The sequence below is a fragment of the Loxodonta africana genome, chromosome 15 (genome assembly GCF_030014295.1).
Source record: "Loxodonta africana isolate mLoxAfr1 chromosome 15, mLoxAfr1.hap2, whole genome shotgun sequence".
Classification (NCBI taxonomy): Eukaryota; Metazoa; Chordata; class Mammalia; order Proboscidea; family Elephantidae; genus Loxodonta; species Loxodonta africana.
Window position 1 is genome coordinate 56,341,071 of NC_087356.1, and position 21,604 is coordinate 56,362,674.

The 21,604-nt window shown below is 43.5% G+C and overlaps 1 protein-coding gene across 10 annotated transcripts in view; it reads left to right on the forward strand.

Moving 5' to 3' along the window:
* The window catches only part of KCNJ1 (potassium inwardly rectifying channel subfamily J member 1), an 88,979-nt gene extending 72,401 nt beyond the window's left edge, over positions 1-16,578 (forward strand). For 9 of the 10 annotated variants that reach the window (XM_064268870.1, XM_064268874.1, XM_064268869.1 and 6 more), the window contains one exon: positions 10,032-16,578. In XM_064268870.1, the coding sequence (XP_064124940.1) occupies positions 10,049-11,167 (1,119 nt within the window). In that variant the 5' untranslated portion in view covers positions 10,032-10,048 and the 3' untranslated portion in view covers positions 11,168-16,578. Of the gene's footprint in view, positions 1-7,290; positions 7,503-10,031 lie in introns of those variants that run through there. The other variant, XM_003417415.4, reaches the window with a different exon arrangement.
* Positions 16,579-21,604: the final 5,026 nt, after the last annotated feature.

Genomic DNA, 21,604 nt, shown 5'->3' on the forward strand with positions numbered 1-21,604 from the left:
TTTACTTGATCTGTGTAAATTAAAGAATTTTATGTCAAGTGAACAGAAGTCTAACATGAATCACCAAAATAGAGTCATGGCTCCTCAAGCAGTTCCCAGGCTTGAGCCAGTTTTCAGAACTACAGTCCTTTGAATGAAGGGGAGCTGGGTTCCCATGAAGAAGAACCCCCTACATTGCCAAATGTTTATATTGTTAACCTTTCTCCCAGCCTTTCCGTTTTATCAGTGTGACAGTTTATTGGGGAAAAGAAAATAATCAGATTTTTTAGGAATTACTGGACACTAGCTCTAAACTAAACTAATCCCAGGAGACCCAACCATTTCAGGATGTGGCACATGCTCAAGAGCCAATGGTACTGAAGGAAGCAGTCTATACTGCACTGAAGGCATTGACGAAAAACAAGCCTCCAGGAACTGACGAAATGCCAATTAAGATGTTTCAACAAATGGATACAGTAGAAGTGCTCATTCATCTATCCCAAGAAGTTGATTACCTGGCCAACCAACTAAAGGAGATCCATATTTATGCCTATTCCCAAGAAAGGTGATTCAACTGAATGCAGAAATTATCCACAGTTTCATTAATATCACGTGCAAGTAAAATTTTGATGAAGATCATTCAAAAGTGGCTGCAGCAGTGCATTGACAGGGAACTGCCAGAAATTCAAGCCAGATTCAGAAGAGGAGATAGAGCCAGGGATATTGTTGCTGATGTCAGATGGATCTTGGCTGAAAGCAGAGAATACCAGAAAGATGTTTGCTTGTGTTTTATTGACTACACAAAGGCATTTGACTGTGTGGATCATAACAGATTATGCATAACATTGCAAAGAATAGAAATTCCAGCACACTTAATTGTGCTGATGAGGAACTTGTACATAGATAAAGAGGCAATAGTTGGAACAGAACAAGGGGATATTGCGTGGTTTAAAGTCAGGGAAGGTGTACTTCAAGGTTATATCCTTTCTCCATACCTATTCAGTCTGTATGCTGAGCAAATCATCCAAGAAGCTCAACTATATGAACAAAAATGGGACATCAGAATGGAAGGAAGACTCATTAACCACCTGTGTTATACAGGTGAACAACCTTACTTGCTGAAAGTGAAGAAGACTTGAAGCACTTAATGATGAAGATTGAAGACCCCAGCCTTCAGTAAAAATTACACCTTAACATAAAGAAAACAAAAATCCTCACAACTGGACCAATAAGCAACATCATGATAAATGGAGATAAGTTTGAAGTTGTCAAGGATTTCATCTTACTTGGATCCACAATCAACACTCACGGAAGCAGCAGTCAAGAAATTAATCTATGCATTGCATCGGTCAAATCTACTGCAAAAGATCTCTTTAAAGTGTTGAAAAGCAAAGATATCACCTTGAAGATTAAGGTGTGCCTGACCCAAGCCATGGTATTCTCAATCACCTCCTATGCATGTGAAAGCTGGGTGATGAATAAGGAAGACCAGAGAAGAACTGATGCCCTCGAATTGTGGTGTTGGAGAAGAATATTGAATATACCATGGACTGCCAAAAGAACGAACAAATCTGTCTTAGAGGAAGTACAACCAGAATGCTCCTTAGAAGCAAGGATGGCGAGACTAGGTCTTACTTACTTTAGACATGTTATCAGAAAGGATCAGCCCCTGGAGAAGGACACCATGCTTGGTAAAGTAGAGGGTGAGAGAAAAAGAGGAAGGCCTTCCACAAGATGACATGGTGGCTGCAACAATGGGCTTAAGCATAACAATGTTTATGAGGAGGGAGCAGACCTGGGCAGTGTTTCATTCTGTTTTACACAGGGTTACTATGAATGGGAGCTGACTCGACAGCACCTAACAACAATGACCTGGTGCCTGCTACGCAGCCACTGAGCTGGCAAATGCCTTATTATCAATTTCTGTGTGTAAAGACCATCAGAACCAGTTTGCCTTGAGCTGGCTAGACCAGCAATATATCTTTACTGTTCTACCTCAGGGATGTATCAACTTTCCAGCCCTATGTCATAATTTAGTCCACAGAGACCTTGAATTGCCTTTCCCTTCCACAAGACTTCATACTGGTCTGTTACATTGATGACATTATGTGGATTGGACCTATTGAGCAAGAAGTTTCAACTACTCTAGACTTATTGGTAGCACATTTGCATGCCAGAGGGTGGGAAATAAACCTGACAAAAATTCTGGTGCCTTCCACCTCAGTGAAATTTCTAGGGGTTCAGTGGTGTGGGGCATGTCAAGATGTTCCTTCTAAAGTAAAAGATAAGTTGTTTCATTTGGCCCCTCCTACAACTAAAAAGGAGGCACAACATCTGGCAGACCTCTGGATTTTTCAGGCAACATATTGTACATTTGGGTGTGCTACCCAGCCTATTACCAAGTGACTGGAAAAGTTGCTAGTTTTGAGTGGGTCTCAGAACAGCAGAAGGCTCTGCAACAGGTTCAGGATGCTGTGCGATCTGCTCTGCCACCTGGCCCATATGGTATGGCAGATGCCATGGTGCTTGAAGTGTCAGTGGCAGATAGAGATGCTATTTGAAGTCTTTGGCAGGCTCCTATTGGTGAATCACAGTTCACACCCTTAGGATTTTGGAAGAAAGCCCCGACATCCTCTGCAGATAACTATTTTCCTTTTGAGAAATGGCTTTTTCACTTGTAACTGGGCATTAGCAGAGACTGAATGCTTAACCATGGGCCACCAAGTTACCATGCAACCTGAGCTGCCCTTCATAAACTGGGTGTTGTCTGACCTACAAAGTCATAAATTTGGATGTACACAGCAACACTTCATCATCAAATGGCAGTGGTATATATGAGGTTTGTCTCGAGCAAGCCATACATAAAGACACAAGTAAGTTACATGGGAAGTGGCCCAAGTTCCATCGTCCTCATTCCCATCACATTACCTTCCTTCTTCCAGTCTGCAACTATAGCCTCATGAGGAGCTCTTTACGATCAGTTAACCGCAGATAAAGTTAGCGTCTGGTTTACAGGTGGTTCTCTGAAATATGCAGGCACACTGAAAAGTGGACAGCAGCAGCACTGCAGCCCATTTCTGGTACCTCCCTGAAGGACAATGATGAAGGAAAATCCTCCCAGTGAGCAGAACTTTGAGCATTGCGCCTGATTGTTCATTTTGCTTGGAAGGAGAAAAGGCCACACGTATGATTGTATACTGATTCATAGGCTATGGCCAATGGTTTGGTTGAATGGTCAGGGGCTTGGAAGGAACATGATTGAAGAATTATTGACAAGTAGGTATGGGGAAGAGGTATGTGGACAGATCTCTCTCAATGGGACAAAGATGTGAAGATGTTTACATCTCATGTGAATGCTCACCAAAGGGCGACCTTGAGAAAGGACGATTTTAACAGCCAAGTAGATAGGATGACGTGTTCTGTGGGTACTTGTCAGCCTCTTTCCCCAGTCACTCTTGTCATTGCCCAGCTAGCTCATGAACAAAGTGGTCATGGTGGCGGGGACAGAGGTTATGCCAAGGCTCAGGAACAAGGACTTTTACTCACCAAGGCTGCCTTGGCTACAGCCACTGCTGAATGTCCAATCTGCCAGCAGAAGAGACCAACAGTGAGTCCCTCACATGGCACCATTCCTCAGGACAATCAGCCAGCAACCTAGTGGCTAGGCTGATTACATTGGACTGCTTCCGTCATGGAAAGGGCAGCGTTGTGTTTTTACTGGAATAGACACTTAATCTGGATATGGATTTGCCTTCCCCTATACAATAATTCTAATTCTGCCAAAACTACCATCTGCGGACTTACAGTATGCCTTATCCACTGTTATGGTATTCCACACAGCATTACCTTGGATCAAGGAACTCACTTCACAGCAAATGAGTGTGCCAGTGGGTCCATACTTGTGGAACATACTGGTCTTACTCTGTTCCCCATTATCCTGAAGCAGCTGGCTTGATAGAATGGTGGACTGGTCTTTTAAAGACTCAATTATGACACCAGATTGGTGACAATACCTTGCAGGGCTGGGACGATGTTCTCCAGAAGGGTGTATGTGCTCTAAATCAGCATCCAATATAAGGTGCAGTTTCTCTCATAGCCAGGTTCCATGGGTCCAGGAATCAAGGGGTGGAAATGGGAGTAGCGTCACTCACTATTACCCTTAGTGATCAACAAAATTTTTGCTTCCTGTCCCTGAGACCATATGCTCTGCTGGTCTAGAAGTCTTAGTTTCAAAGGGAGGAGTGTTCCCACTAGAAAATACAACACTGATTCCATTGAATTGGAAGTTAAGAATGCCATCGAGTCCCTTCGAGCAATTCATGCCTCTGAGCCAAAAGAGTTACTATATTAGCTGGTATAAGTGATCCTGATTACCAAGGGGAAATTTGACTATTATTACACAATGGAGGTAAAGAAGAGTATATCTGGAGTACAGGAGATCCTGTAGGACATCTCTCAGTACTACCATGCCCTGTGATTAAAGTCAATGGAAAACTACAAGAACCCAATTGAGGACTACTAATGAATGGTCCAGATCCTTCAGGAATAAAGGTTCGGGGCTCCCCACCAGGCAAAGAACCACGACCTGCTGAAGTACTTGCTGGGCAAAGTGAAAACGGAATGGGTAGTAGAAGAAGGTAGTTATAAATACTAGCTATGACTATGTGACCAGTTGCAGAAACCCAAAAACCCAGTGCTGTCAAGTCAATTCTGACTCATAGCAACCCTATAGGACAGAATAGAACTGCCCCATAGAGTTTCCAAGGAGCGCCTGGTAGATTCGAACTGCTGACCTTCTGTTTAGTGGCTTTTGCACTTAACCACTACACTACCAGGGTTTCCCCAGTTGCAAAAAGGAGAACTATAATTGTTACAAGTATTTCTTCTTTTGCTACGGATATGCTTGTATGTGTATAAAAACATATGTATATATAGCAAATGTCTTTGTTTTCTCCCCCATCTTATCCCATTACTTATCATAAAATACAAGATGTAAAATGGGTTAGTGTGTTTTTGGTTTTATGCATGTTGGTTGCATCATGTTAAGCAGAAATATGACTTTGTAGTTGTCTTTATTTGAAGCTCATGTATGGTTAAGGTGCCAAACTGACAACGCGTGGGCTCTGATGGTTAATTTTATATGTCAACTTGGCTAAGCTATGGTTCCTAGTGATTTTGCCTAACACTAGTTACTGTTCCATAATGTAATCTAATGCAATGTAATGCTATCACTTTCTATAATGTAACCCAACGTAATATAATCAGTCAATCATTTGAAACAGGAGTTCTTTAGGGTGTGGTCTGCCTTCAGACTATAAATAGGTATTTTGGCAGAACTCATACTCTCTGTTTCTTGACTCTAAACTCTTTCTGTCACTTAACCTAATGTATATCACCTGACCTAACCTATGGATCTTGGGACAAAGCCTGAAGAAGTCTCACTGGTTTTGTCTCTCTAGAGAAGCCTGACTAAAAGAGGCTTACGACAAAAGTATCTCAGATGGCATACCATGCATTGAGCAATTTGGCCCTTGCTGCCTTCCCAGACTAATTTCTTACCAAGGCCTCCCAGCACTCTACTGTTTTCCTTTGTGTTCTCTTTCTTCTGTTGCCCCTGCCTGAATCACAAATAAGCTTACAAAGCGGTGTGGTTAGCAACTTCCCTTCTAAAACATCTCTATGAGATGGGGAGCCACCGTCTTTCAGCTAAACGCATTGCTTTTATGCATACATTGATTATTTATCACCATTTAAAAATGTTCACTGAGTTCCTACTATGTGCGTGACTCTAACTCCATCTTCAGGTCTTAGCTTTGATGCCACTTCTTCTGCCCCTCAGATGACGTGCTTCCCTGAGTGCTCTCACTGTCTTCTCAGGGCACCTATCGTATTGCACTTGACTGTTTTTTGTTTTGCTGATATCCCCTACCCCTACCCTCACCTGAGAGTTTCACGATGACCAGGACTATGCTCAGCTTGATGTCTGGTGACTCAGTAAATATGTGTTGAATAGTGATAAATAAATAATTAGTGTATACATAAATGCAATGAGTTCTTTGTCACTTAAAGAATTTTAGCAGAGGGTGGACGCCCTCTATCTAACAAGGATCTTTTATAAAAGATGCTTTTTTTAGAATTATGCAAACTATACTACATTGTAACTGCTGATTTACTCTGCTCACTTCTCCCTATTAGACTGTGAGTCCCTTGAGAACAGGAGCAAGGTTTTATTTGTCTTGAAGATCCCATAAAACCAGCATACAATGTATGTGTGAAAAACTAACAAAAAGTCTATCTCCTGGCAATGGACTGTTTATAGAACAAGAATGCTGGAGTACTAAAGAAAAAAATGGCACTAATGTGATCCACTTGCCTTGCCAGGCCACTAAGAATACCTTGGTAAATATTAGCTAATGTACAGTCCTTTGCTTGCTATTAAGATTTACTGATTTCATCAGAAAGGAACCTAAAAATGGCATATCATGTAACCCAGACCCCAGGAGCAGTCCATAACTGCCCAAGAGTTCGTAAAATACGTATTGGCTCTGTTTGTGGTTAGACTGAATGCCACTGTCCAGGCAAAGTAGGATCTGTGCATAATAAGTCGGCTGTGTGAGTGATGGGTTTGGTCAGAGGATGGATTTATCCTGTATTCTTGCATTCTCTGGGTGTAATTCTTCTCACCATTTGAATATATAAATAAAAAGCATTGGCTAAGCTGGTACGTGTAAAAAGTACCTTTAGTAGATGCCAGACTTTACAGAATAAATTCAACAATAAAGGCTTCTTTTAAATCTGAGTTTCTCACATAACAGTGACTGTTGTATAGAGAGATTAACACGGTATCTTGTTTCTTCCTGGTGTGATCTTTCTTTCCTCTTGCAAATATGTAAATATTCTACTCCTATATATAAAGATTACAGCCTAGAAAACCCTATGGGGCACTTCTATTTCATCACTCGGGGTTCCTATGTGGCAAAATCGACTCAGTGGAACTTAACCACAACATATTCACCTGTATCTTTTTGAGCACTTGGAAAGCTTAATAAGCTTAATATCTCAGTGTGTTTCAGAGAATAGACTTGGAGATAGTTTCTGGGCAAAAGTTATTGGGCTTGACTTAGGAGAAAGAGCAAGAGAGCTATAGAGCGTGGCAAAGGAGAGGAGTGAAGTGCTGGAACACAGTCCATGCCTGCTGCTCGGGCACCTTAACTGGTGGTTTGTCATGTTTTAGCATGACGGTATTCAAGCCATGTGAGGTTTGGAAAAAAAAAAAAAAAAAAAACCCAGCTTGGGGCTTGGTCTGAGAACAACCAATTGCCTTGATTTAAACCACACAACTCCACTATCAAATTAAGAGTTTTCAAGCTAATACAAAATAGCATCAGTCCTCTGACTGAAGCCTAAAATAAATCAGACTGGGTCTAAAGGCAATCAGCCCGCATCCAGAGACTAACCCCCAACACCACTTCCTTGCTTTTCCCAGCCATGGATGCTTCAGGTCGGAAGGGGAATATGTTTTGGTAAGTGCAGACATTCTGGGGAAGTATGGTAGACTGCTTTTGTTACCTCTTTGCAAGGCCAGGCAAGTACTGTTTTGCTATTAAGGCAGTCACGGAAACCCAAACTTATCCAAGAGATAAATCAGGGGGTGATTATCCACTCTGAAAAATATTCTTTATCCTTAAAAATGAAGTGAATATAAGAGAGGCTGGAGGAGAAAAGTGGTGGGGAAGAAAATCTCACAAGTTGATATGTTAGGAGCCATCTCTGAAATGATGATGGGTGACAAAGAGAATGTGGGATTCCATTGAGAAATGTTGGTTTTAGAATTGATTATTTAACACAAGAGACACTCTGAGAAGAGCTTTTTAAACAGAATCGGCTTCCACACACCTGGGAAAGGCAACCCATCCTTTGTGGATGTATCTAAGGTTAAGGGATGTGCGTACAAGGGAAGAGGAGAGATTGGGGAAGGAGATACTATTTCCCCCTCTGTGTGCTTCACTTGAGACCAGCCCTTCAGTCCCCTTGGGGGACTTGAGGTCAGTGTGGGTTGGGTGGGTTGAGGGTAGGGCCCTCTGAGTGTATGCACTGCAGTTTGCTTTCCTGGTAGCACTTTCTTTCTTTGTTTTTTTCTATATATCTTTAGAACCTACTCTCAAAATTTCAAATCACCACAGCTGTCTTCTATTTGGTGTTGGCATCTTGTGTATTTACCTGGTTCAAGCCACGGACAAGACACTGCTGAATATCATGTTCGTTGAAAATTTATCACTGTCAGTTTCGCTTCCTAGTTTTTGCAAACGAACACATTTTTGAAGGGGAATTTTGAAATCTATTTTAAAAACATATTTGCATTTAATTAAAAATATCACAAAGACATTGCTAACCATGGTGGGCACACCTTGAGTTTTCTTCGGCATAGGGGACAAGGTAGTCTATATTTATGACCCCTTGGTTTCATCGTTGTTGGCTGTTTAGAAGAAAGTCTCTGCACTTTTTGTTTGTTTGTTTTTTTGTAAAATGGAAGTCCCAGTAACGTCATCAATAAGAAATTATTGATCAGATCGATTTTGAAATGCTTAATTCATTCACTGAATTATTCTATTAATATTTGCTGAATGTATAACAAGCACCTCTAGATTGTGTTAGCAGCTAGAAATGTACAAATGAATAAAACATTGTTCCTGCCCTTAGGGATTATTATTTGAATTAGTGCTTCCCGAGTCCTTCACTCAGGAGCAGAGAAGCAAGTGTGAGAGACTGATGGTGACCATCATACTATTCTTTCTGGAAATGTTGGCAAATCATGGAGAGAGTGTAGGAACAGGCTTGTAGGTCCATTGAGAAAGCCTCTGAGATCATCTGGTAGGACTTGTCCAAACAGTACTGAGGAACTTTGTTCTAAATAGTATCAGGCATTAAAAAAACAAATTTGGCCAATAATTGTCTTAAAATGTTTTAGGTGAATCTACCTTTAAAATGGAAACCCCAGTGGCATAGTGGTTAAGGACTAAGGCTGCTAACAGAAAGGTCGGCATTTCGAATCCAGCAGGTAGTCCGTGGAAACTCTATGGGACCTTTAAGATATAAAAGTTGATGGGTAAGATGCAGCGTGACAGAGATTCCACTGGACTAGAAGCGGGGCGCCTTATGCTCTAATTGCCATCCAGTCTGCGGTTACACAAAACCAGCACCTGTTGGCATCAAGTTGATTCTGACTAATAGCGACCCTACAAGACAAAGTAGAACTGACCCATAGGATTTCCAAGGCTGGGATGTTTACCGGAGCAGACTGCCACATCTTTCTCCCAGGGAGCTGCTGGTGGGTTTGAAATACTGATCTTTTGGTTAGCAACTGAGTGCTTTAACTACTGCACCGCCAGGGCTCCTCTGCCACTGGTTAGATACCTGATTTTGGATAGGCTTTTGTATTTTCCAAGTCTTGTTTTTCCCACCTGGTAAATGAAAGAATTGAATGAGATTGAAATTTCCCTTAGTACATGAGGACCAAAAGCAGTACACAAGTGATTTAGGTGGTATATTGATTTGCATTTCTTTTTTCCACAGTTGTTTATTTTATTATATATTACCAAAAATGTGAATAGTGCATCAAGCTTGTGCTCTCACAGGTATTATTGCTTAGCATAAACCTAAATTTATTTACACACAAAAAAAGAGGAGGTGATTTAAAGAGTAATATCAAGTAAATAATAGTACATGCTGTAAACAGTTGCCACAAACATTTTTAAGGTTGTGTGAGTCTGACTGAGGTCAAGAAACACTTGACTATGTGATTTTTCAGGTTCCTTCCATTTCTATCTCTGTAATTATTTTACCTCTTTATACTTAAACGATATAAACTTCCAGTGGGAAGTTTCTGTTGGAAATAGCATTTGGGGATCCAGATAGACTTGTCATTTTGCCAAAAGTATCAGCAATCCATCTGTTTTAAAATTATCTTTTCATATGGAGTTAGATATTTATGTGAGTCACCTAGTTCACTGCTGCTTTATAAACATGTTTCTTGTCTTTTGATGTGTTTTCAGATTAGAGTGTTGACAGAATGTTCAAATATCTTCGGAAATGGTTTGTCACTCGCTTCTTCGGGCATACCCGGCAGAGAGCAAGGCTGGTCTCCAAAGATGGAAGGTGCAACATAGAGTTTGGCAATGTGGAGGCACAATGGCGGTTTATATTCTTTGTGGATATATGGACAACTGTGCTTGACCTCAAATGGAGATACAAGATGACCTTTTTCATCTCTGTCTTCTTGGGGAGCTGGTTCCTCTTTGGTCTTCTGTGGTATGCAGTAGCCTACATTCACAAAGATCTCCCAGAGTTTCATCCTTCTGTCAATCATACACCATGTGTGGAGAACATAAATGGCTTGACTTCAGCTTTTCTCTTTTCTCTGGAAACTCAAGTGACCATTGGATATGGATTCAGGTGTGTGACAGAAAAATGTGGTCCTGCCATTTTTCTACTTATTTTCCAGTCTATCCTTGGAGTCATTATCAATTCTTTCATGTGTGGTGCCATTTTAGCCAAGATCTCCAGACCCAAGAAACGTGCAAAGACCATTACCTTCAGCAAGAATGCAGTGATCAGCAAGCGGGGTGGGAAACTCTGTCTCCTAATCCGAGTGGCTAATCTTAGAAAGAGCCTCCTTATTGGCAGCCACATATATGGAAAGCTTCTGAAGACCACAGTCACTCCTGAGGGAGAGACTATTATTTTGGACCAGACCAATATCAATTTTGTGGTAGATGCTGGTAATGAAAATTTATTCTTCATCTCCCCACTGACTATTTACCATATCATTGATCACAACAGCCCTTTTTTCCACATGGCAGCAGAAAACCTTTCCCAGCAGGACTTTGAATTAGTGGTGTTTTTAGATGGAACAGTGGAATCAACCAGTGCTACCTGCCAGGTCCGGACATCCTATGTCCCAGAGGAGGTGCTTTGGGGCTACCGTTTTGCTCCCATAGTGTCCAAGACCAAGGAGGGGAAATACCGAGTAGACTTCCATAATTTTAGCAAGACAGTAGAAGTGGAGACCCCTCACTGTGCCATGTGCCTCTATAATGAGAAAGATGATAGAGCCAGGATGAAGAGAGGCTATGATAACCCCAACTTTATCTTGTCAGAAGTCAATGAAACAGATGACACCAAAATGTAACTGTGACTTTTCGTCATGAATAAAGAAAAATCTCTAAGAGACCTAGTGAATTAGAAACATAAAGCCATCAGCAATTTGGGTGTATGAAAGTAGGACAGAAGCCTTCAAAGTCTACCAGTACGATGACCCTCTGAACCTCATAACTGTGATCTTATGAGACATTGCTCTATGAGGCACTTATATTAGAACAAGCTAGATATTTATGTGAGGCTGGAATATGGAAGCCACAGGAGCTCTCCTGAAATCTTGAATATGATTATTTGAGATCATGCAATGTTGGCGGGAACAGACAAAATCATCAAAAGTCTTATGTACAGGCCAAACAAAACCTTTTAAAATCTCCTTGAAGAAGTTATGAACTTCAGATAGGAACAGGAAAAAAAAAAAATTTCCACTTGATTCTACTGATAACAAAGAAGCTGCTTCCATTTTAACATTACTTTTGTCAGGGGCAATGTTGTCTCCTGACTTGGGGGTGCTGAACTAACCAATCGAAGAAAATAAGAAAAAAAGAATAAACTCCCCAAGAACAATTGTGTGGCTCTAACCTTCTCAAGCTCTGGTGGTTGGAGCCTTTATCTTAGTCACGGTTTTAGGAAGAGCAAGAGGGGCAAAGCCCATGAGCCTTGTAGAAAGCACTGAAGACTACACCAGCTTTATGCAAATCCAGATACTCAGACTTATGTTTGTTCCAAATTGTCTCACGTGGTATGTTTAGACAGAAGCTAACTCAGCGCTCCAGACTCTCAAGGCACGAAACCCTGCAAGACAGAATCTTGGACTTGAAAAAGGTGGTGGATATTAAAAATGGTGCTGTACTAGAAGAGATTAGGAGCTACAAATCTGTTAAAAGAGTGTCTCCTGCTATTCCAAGAAAGCAATGAAGAGGCTGAAGGTGCCAAGTCAGTCTAGAAAGGAAAGTGCGGTGAATAAGTCTGAGAAAAAATGTTTCTTGTGTTTCTCCGCCGAGGGTGTGTATTGAAATGCTCTTCCTAAAGGCGAAGTGTGAAAGGAAAAAGAACAGGATGTGACCCCACAGTTGAGGAAACGTACTTTCTCCCTCTCTCTGTTTGAAGGCCAGCACCACATCTTCCTAAAAGGGGCCCATGTGAAACGAGGGTGTTCTTTTAGGGGAAGGCTTTACTGTGAATGTCTTGTTCAACTCCGCACCTACATTATTTTGAATGTATCCTGGGGAGGATGGTACTCAAAGCTGCTTAGGAATCAAATGTTTTCAGTGTGTTGATTAAGATATTAAATCTCTGCAACTGTACATGCTCTTTCTAAAAAGTGTCAGTTATTGTGCATTTGCTGTGACAGACTGGCTGGTGGAGATCCTCTCTCTGAGGGTGGACCTTGTCCTGGAAGGGGGTGGAGGAGTGAGAAGATGGCAGATGGGACACATTTGGTATCTTTAGTGCAGCTTCCCCAGGAGAAAATGACCTTGACTGCAGACACACCCTTTCCTGTACAGCCCTGTCAAATCACTCCAGGGTGAGTCTTGACACTATGGTAGCAGCTGTGGACAACTGTTGGTAGGGATGGCTTTGTTTCCTAGGCCTGGCATTGAACTTGTAGGGATCCATACATACACACTCCAGTCCTCCTGACCAAGTCCTGTGGGAATTCTGAGGGATTTGGGGACATGTACTTTGTCAGTGTCCAGGATCAGGGAACCAGAACAGTCCACATGAGAGGTCACTCTGTGCCCTTATGGATGGTGGCACCACACTTTAATCTCCTGACAACACTAAAGGAAATCAGGCAGTATGCAAGCTTGAGGGATTAAGATGTTAAGTAAATATGTGGTCATGATATTGCATTGGAATAAAAAGCCTGCCTGGAATTCTCTGCTGAACCATTTACATGAGCTTCTTTATTACTCTGAGGTCCTCTTTAAAAATTGGAGGGAAAATGTATTGATTCAGGTCATTCACATCTGAACAGACTCCTTCTGGTCTGTTTTCCGGCTCATTGGCAGAATGCTTAGTAGTGGCTGGAACTGAAATGATCATAAATAATCCATTCCTTTTGATTGTTAAGAGAGCTGAACAACTAGAACCGTTCTGACTGGTATTTCCTTTTGGGTTATTCAGTGAAAGCCTATTTGTTTCCATATATTCATTTATTAGGATCAAGGCACTCTGACACTTGGAGTCTCCTTTTCAACGCAAATTCCCATTGAGCCTTTAGCAACCATTAACTAACTCATATTAATAAAGCTCAAGGAAACAAGACCCAGGACAGGTAACTTGAAAGTCCTAAGGGGTGGCTAGCCTCTGGGTGGTGCAAATGGCTAAGTGATCGGCTACTAACTGAAAGGTCAGTGGTTTGAACCCACCCAGAAGTACCTCCGAAGAAAAGCCCGGTGATCTGCTTCTGAAAGGTCACAAGGATGAAAACCCTATGCAGCACAGCTCTACTCTGACACATGTGGGGTCACCATGAGTCAGAATCGACTCCAGGGCAATTTGCTTTTTTGTAGGGAACAAGTGGCTGGAATCCAGAAGCATCATAAGAAACCCGGACATTTGGAGAGAGGGGGTCATGAAATGCATAGAAGCACAGCGGGTAAAGAGAAGAAATGGGAAATAGAAGGTTCCAGAAGGCCAACGTACCTATAGGTTAATGCTAGTGCTAATTGTGTGGACTAAGTAGACTTTGGGTGCTTCAGGGGCTTTTCAAACTATTTTGAAGGTGGGCTTTTTTATTCCAATGGAGTTATCACTTTTGCCAGCAGGATCTGACCACCTCATTATTGCTATTGCTATTTTAAATGCAGTTCAATATTTCTGACTCCTTTCAAGGAAAACTACAACCCATGAGGCATTACTGCATCCAATGCTGTCTTTGTTGCTGACTCCTCTTGAGTTGCCCCGTTTATCTCTGCTTCTCTGGATGGGGGTTTGGACCTGGAGAGTCTGGCCCTGGTTTCACATTCCACAACTCAGGTTGGCTCAAGCTCCAATATTTAGATTTAAGATTTGGGAGACTGTCTTTAAGAAACGGGGCTAAACGTCTAAAAATCATTTATTCCTAAAGACAGGAAGCCTAGAAGGAAAAGATCTTTTCTAAGTGGCCGGACGTAACAAGTGAGATGTTTGTTTCCATCCATCGCTAACGGGTGTGTCACACGGTAAAGAGGAAGTCTGAGTGCGTCTATGGAAGGTTGAAGAGTCTGTGGTGGAGGCACTTTTCTTAGAGATCTTTCATAAAACGGGAGATGGTTCCTCAACTCTGTGTTTGTGAATAGCATGGGGCATCTCCGCCTGTCTGATGGAAAGAATGCAAATGAGGCCCTGGCCCCACCCCTTGGCCGTTGTTGTCTGCCATTACAGGAAGTTCCTGTCAATCAAAGCTTGACAGGGGAGATAGAGCATTTTATTTTGGAAGCCAGAAGTTTGAGAACAATGACTGGAATTTCCTCTTTCTGTCCAGCCAGGGCTGTTTGTCACTGGGGAGATAAAAGTCCAGGGGTCGGGAATAAAGGTTATCAGGAACCGCGGCAACACAGAGCCCTGTGGGGGGACGCAGGCGGGAGGAGGGCTTATAGAGGAAATCTATTTCAATGCCTGTCATTAAGTTTCCATTAAAAGAACATTCAGTTAGGAATTCAAAAATAATTTAATCTCCCCAGCCAGATGCACCCAGCTGGACTCCTTGGAGCCGAGCTCTGCAGAGGGAGATTTGCACCAAAGCTTCGAGGGCTAAGAACTGGTGTGAACCCACATCTGCGTCTCCGTCCCCTGCACTGTTGGCCATGTAGGATGTTCTACAAGGCATACTTACCTCTCAGGAGAGTGAGAAGCCTCCCAGTCTCTGGTTATTATAGGGTCCACTTGCTAATCCTTTGCTATGACTTAGGTTCTGTTTTAAGCATTTTATATACATCACTTCTTTTAATTTTCCCAATCCTGTGAAGTCAGTCCTGTTATTATACTTATTCTTTACTTCAGTAGCTTGCTCAGAGTCTCTGGCTAGTCAGAGCTGTCTTGAAAGCCCACGCACTTGAAATCACTCCAGACCAGTGGTTTCAGATACATCGTAAGGTGGATGACTCTCTGAGAGGACTCACTGGGGTTGCAGGACTTTTCCCTGGAGCCCATGGATGACTGGCACACATTCCTGGCAATGTCTCACACTTAGGGGACTCTTTGCCAGTGCTTTATAAACACCTCTTGACCCACTCGTTTGAGGAAGAAGCAATGTCTTGCCAGGAGCTCTGGATAAACTGCTCAGGCAATATCAAGAAGTACCCTGGGGGTCCTGAAGATTCATCTAGGCTCTTGGTGGAAATTACACTAAACCCATTGCTATCGAGTCAATTCCAACTCATAGCAACCCTCTATTACTAATAGTGTGTATATATGTATATGTATATATATATATATATATACACACACACACTCACACATACACTTATAATATAATACATGTTTTATTTCAATCTCCAAGTAATTCTCTGAGGTAGAGACAGATATGAGCCCCATTTTGACAAACGGGAAACGGAGCTTCAGCAAGCCCTGGAGAAGAAGGTCTGTGCTCTCTACTCACCTCATGTTCCCAGCACCAGCACAGTGTCTCTTACTTTCAATAAATGTTGGTTTGAATGAGTAAATGAAGGAATGAATGATTTGCCCAAGGTCAACATGACTAATAGTGAATTTGAACAACTATCTGCCCAGTGAGGGTCCTTGGCAAAGACTTAACCTCACTGAGCCTCAATTTCCTTACCTGTGAAGTAGAGGTCGGGGAGGATTCAATGAAATAGCAGAAGTAAGAATTCCTTTGTAAAAGTAAGTGGCAGTGGAATGGCAAACAGGGCAAGGGCAGTGGGCTTGAGGCAGAGCGCCCGAAGGGATCGCTTGTCCAAAGGACAGCTCTGCTGCCTGATGCTTCAATGACAGAGATGCAGAGTGCTGGGCAGAGCCATGACAAAGATGAGAAGAGCCATCAAGAGCAAATGATAGTGTCTCTGGACGCCTATCTGATACAGGATAGACTATGAGTTGGGGGGATTTGACTACACTCCTGGTGCCTTGAACTTCATTTCAATAAACAGGTGTTCATTGAGGGCCTGCTGTGAGCCAGCCACTGGAGTGTTAGCAGCAAGGATCCTACCCACGTCCGTCAGGGATTGAGAGGCTTAGACCAATCTGGTGTGGGTGGTGCTGTTGTTATTAACTGCTGTCAAGGCGGCCCCCAACTCTTGATGACCCCATGCACAAGGGGATCAGACCATTGGGATCCATAGGGTTTTCACTGGCCGATTTTCAGAAGCAAATCGCCAGGCCTTTCTTCCTAGTCTTAGTCTGGAAGCTCCACTGAAAGCTGTTCTGCATCATAGCTACACACAAGCCTCCGCTGACAGATGGGCGGTGGCTGCACTTGAGATACCTTGGCTGAGAATCAAACCCAGGTCTCCTACATCGAAGGCAAGAATTCTACCAGTGTGCTCAGCCAGAGCCAAACTGGGGAACACTGATGATGAAGAAAGTAGTTTTTGTTTTTCTTTATGCAGCATGCTTATAATAGCTTCAGAATAATAATATCAATATTTTTGATAACAGTAAGACTACTGATTACAGTTTTAAAATAATTTGAAGTTTTAAAATACATATGTAATCTATCCTTCTAGGGCTGTATAGTCAAGAAACTTCTAATGTCACAAGAGGGAGTTCTTTCCTCTGTGCGATTGTGTACCAACTTGATGGAATTAGGTTTGTGTGCTTTAGTTTATTTCCAATTGTTAAAAAACTGGTTTATCTTCTCCTTTTTTGGATTTAACTGTTTCCTTTTATCAATTATGCAAAGAATTTACATGGTTTCAAAACCATATAACAGGGTTCAGAGCCCTCACTTCCGTTCCTGTGCCCTGCACGCCGCCCCTCCCTCCTCCTGTATAAAAGTGACCATTCTTATCACTTTGATCCTTCCGTTGTTTGTTTCTGAAAAATAGAAGTGGTACACATATATTTACATCCTCCATTCCTACACAGGAGGTGGCATTCTATAAACACCATCCTGCAGTGTTTCTTCTCTTAACAGAACAGCCTGCAGATCACCAGGTAGGGGTAATTCCTGATAGAACCAACAGCCCTGCCCACCCCACCCCACCCCTGCCCCCTTCCTTCTCCACTGCTATGGCAGGAGCTGTTGGAACCTTGCTCCAGAGGCCCTATCCTGCTGGTTTGAGCCTGAGAGATTTCGAATATGTCTGTTTTGCATTCCTGAAAGCCTGCCTCTCTTCACGGTGTCTGCAGGCCCCTGCTCTGCCTCCCGGTCTAGGAAGGCCTAGGAATGAGCGGGGTTCTCAGGACTAGGGCTCTCAGCAGTAGAACAGCTCCTTAAGGGTCAAACGTCCCTGGAATTTTGGCTGGTTAGAAAGTCAGAGCAGGTGTGTTCATTTGTGAAACGTCCCTACTTCAGGACATGGTCTGGAGTCTCAGCTAGGGAGAGGTAAACTCCACCTCCCAGGCATTCGGGGTAACCACGATTTGATTAAGGTCCACAGACCCTTTGTGGTTTGGGGGGTCATGAAGCCCACCACTGCATGTAAAATTTTGTGCACATATTACGTATATCATTTTTTTTCTGGGCGAAGAGTCCAAGGAATTCATAAACATTTCAAAGAGGAAAATGCAGAGACCCAGGATCAGAGGGCCACGATTCTAGCCTTGCTTCACAGCTCTGGTATGCTGCTGGGTCTCTCTGGGCCTCTATTTGTTCTTCTGTAAGGGACGGGCGAGGAGGTCTGAGACCACTGGAAAAAGCTCCTCTGTGGGCCACTATAGTCAGAAACCCAGGGGGGGCCGCAGGCATCTCGCTCGCTGTGGATGGCACCCTTGGAGGTTTCTTGGGAGGGGCCACTAGATCTCCTTCTCACATAGGCTTTCTTTAGGCCCATAGAGCCCTCTGCCTGCAGTGTCTCTCCTGCCAGGCTGCCCAGCACATCCCCTCTAAGCCTTCATCACCCTAAGTTTTAGCCTTTACTGTATCAAACCCAAAGGCCCTGGGTGGTGCAAATAGTTGATGTGCTTGACTGCTAACTGAAAGGTTGGAGGTTTGAATACACCTAGTTGCACCTCAGAAGAAAGGCCTGGCAATGTAATAAATCAGCCATTGAAAACCCTATGGGGCTCAGTTCCGCTCTGTCACACATCGGGTTACCGTGAGTCAAAATCAACTCCATGGCAACTGGTTACATCAAACGCAAACAGAACGTACACCGCGCTATGCACACGTAAGGCACTACTGCTGTTGTGAGCGACTGGAATTACGATGTCGCTCTCCTGTTTCCCAGCCTGCATGTCCACTGCCCCACCATCAGAACCAGGCCCTTCCAACTCGCCGGCCCCAGACTTGTCCTGCGCCTTCTCGCCACTAGCCATGGTTCCCGCCTTTCTATCCAAGGAGTCTGCCCACCCTCCTTCCCTGCCCCTGTACTCAGGTCTAGTTCCTCCTCCTCCTGAACACTTCCCTGACTACCCAGCCTCCAGTGTCCTCTCTAATGTGTGAGCTCCCACTGCCCAGGACCTGCTGGAATGTCCTTAGGGTCATTTGCTTATGTGTCCCTTCTAAACTTCCCGTTCTGCCCTCCAAGTGGGCAGAAACTATGGCAGTTACTGCCGTGTACACCTCCAGAGCCTAAGACATACAGTTAACGCTTACTTCATATTTTGTGTGTCCGATCACATCACAGTCCCTGGTTCAAACATCAGGTTTTCTCATCATCATCCATGTGCCCTGGAAACACGCAGTAATAGAAAATGTCTGGCTCTTGAGTCAGATTACAATTTACAGATCACTCTCATATATGGGAACTCATTCATTCGTTCTGAAACAGAAAACTTAACATCTAAGAGCTGAAAAGTAAAGTATTAAAAACTATAACATAGGGCATACTAAGTGCTTTATAAGGAGCTCAGGTGCCACAGTGGTTAAAGCACTTGGCTGCTCACCAAAAGGTTGGCGGTTTGAACCCACCAGCCACACCAAGGGAGAAAGACGTGGCAGTCTGCTTCTGTGCAGATTTATAGCCTTGGAAACCTTTCTCTGTTCTATAGGTTGCTATGAGTTGGAACCAATTCGACCACAGTGGGTTTTTTTTTTAAGTGCCTTATATTAAATAAAATAAATGAAAATAAGTTAAATTAATTTTTAAAAATGCTACAAACAAGAGACGAAAAAAGTGCTGAGGGAGACAGAGGTAGGGGAAGGCTTCTTGGAAGTGAAGGCATCGGATCTAGGTTTAAGATTCAAAATAGGAAAGGGTGAGGGTTAACACACTTGATTGCTAACTGCAAGGTTGGAGGTTCAAGTTCACCCCGAGTCACCTCAAAAGAAAGGTTTGGTGATCTACTTCTAAAAAGTCAGCCATTAAAAACCCTATGGAGAATAGCTCTGCTCTAACATACATGGGGTCTCCAGGGGTCAGAGTTGACTCAATGGCAGCTGGTTACTGGTGGAAGGGTAGAGGTGGTCAACCAGGTGGGCATGCCTGTTAGTTCTAGAAAAGTGGAACAAAAGGAGCACAGATTTGCACGGGGTTTCTGGGAAATGAGGTGCTGGTTTACTCGGCCAGAGCATGGACACGTGGAGGGAAGCAGCACTAACCGGTTGTAAGAGTGGGAGTGTTGGTGCCAGGCAGACCTGAGTTCGTATCCTGACTCTATCCATCAACCTCTAGATTCTTTGCAGGGGCAATGACATGGTTAAATGTACATTTTAGGAATACATCTCTGGTGTTGGCATGTAGGATGGATTGGAGAAGAAATTAGAGGCAGAAACTAGCTCTTTAGGGAGCACTACTACCATTTCTGTACTTCAGAAGGGGACACCAAGGCTCAGAGACCATATGGCTCGCTCAGGTCACATAGTGGTGGAGTGGGAAAGTGGGGGTCAGAGTCCAGGCTATTACCTTCCCCTTCCTGGGGTGCCTCCAAACTTCACGCCTGAAGGGAAGGTCACCTGGAAGGTGGGACCAATGATGAGCAGCTTCAAAGTCAGGGGCTCACCAGGACCAGAGGCCAGTGTTTGCGGAATAGAGGAGAACCACGCCTGAGCCATTTCTTGGGGACACAGCGGCCATGTGCATTACCTTTGCACTTGGCATCAGGGGAGCCTGGGAATCCTCTCCAAGGAAGGTGAGAGGTTTGCCTCAGTGGTCAGAGAGGCGATTCGTCTACAGATGAAGTGAAAAGACAGCGATTCACTAGTTAGTGGGCTGTTCGGGCCACCGGCAAAGGTTTTTTTTGTTTGTTTGTCTTTTAGTTGAACTGAATATGGGGTCTAGAGACCATAATTATCCAGACGGCCATCTCAGTTCACTACCTCACCAGCCATGGCCAGGCACAATCTGAACCTGGGACTTCTAAGGTCATATCCTAATGAAAGCCTGACAGAAGACAGGTAGGGGATGACAGAGGAAAGATGAGGGCAGGAAGTGCCGTGTGGGGTTCAGGGGCTCTGAAGACAGACGGACAGACTTGGGGAAAACCCCAGCTTTCTCACTTACTGTCTGTATTATCTCTACCTAACCTTTTTGGATCTTTTCATTTCCAGTTGTGACTAAGGTGTTTGTTTAAAAGTTACTGTAAGGACCACGGATAATGGGTTAATATGGGAATTCCTGGCACAGTACCTGTACAGGTAGCTTGAGTGATAAAGAGGAAGCGGAGATAATGATAATGACGGGTAAGGACAAGGTAGGGGATCCTGACCTATGAGGTTTGTCCCGTGTGCTCTTATTACCCCTGCCCTGAGCCTCACCATGTCTCTTGCCTGGATTCCTCCCCTGGCTTTCTGTCCCCAGCCTTGATTTTAAGCCGGGACAGAACAGCTCACCTTCCTGTCATCACTGCTGCTGCTTCTACTGGGGTGCACAGACTCCTAGGAGCTTAGGGGTCTAAGGGACCTAGGTGACCACTGATCCAACCTTGTTATTTTGCAAGAAGGAAGGTGGCTTGTTCAAGGCAAACTCTTTGGAAAGCGTCAGATTGCTGACCCATCTTGTGCGTCAGACCATCCTCTGGATGACGTGTTGAGTAGAGACAGGTCACATCACTACACAAAGTGGGGGAGGCCAAACACCAAGCAAACTCACGCTTCCTGGTAGTGTGGTGTGCATCTGGCCAGGAGGTGGCGCCATACACTACCAGATCACAAAAGTGACACGGACCTGAAAGTTGTCTGCCTGCAAGCGTGGGTGGGGAGAGGATTTTGCCATGCCCTGAACGCTCTTTCACAGCCATTATAACGTTTAGGATATTTAACAGAGAAACATAAAATATCTGGCTAATCCAATCATTTCTGGGCTGATAAAATGACTGTGGAAGACTTTGAAAAACTAAATTGTGTTACAAATGCAGAGGTTTATAACTCTAGAGAGATCGGAGAGGCAGAAGAAAGTCATTACCATTTGTCGAGTGTCTACTA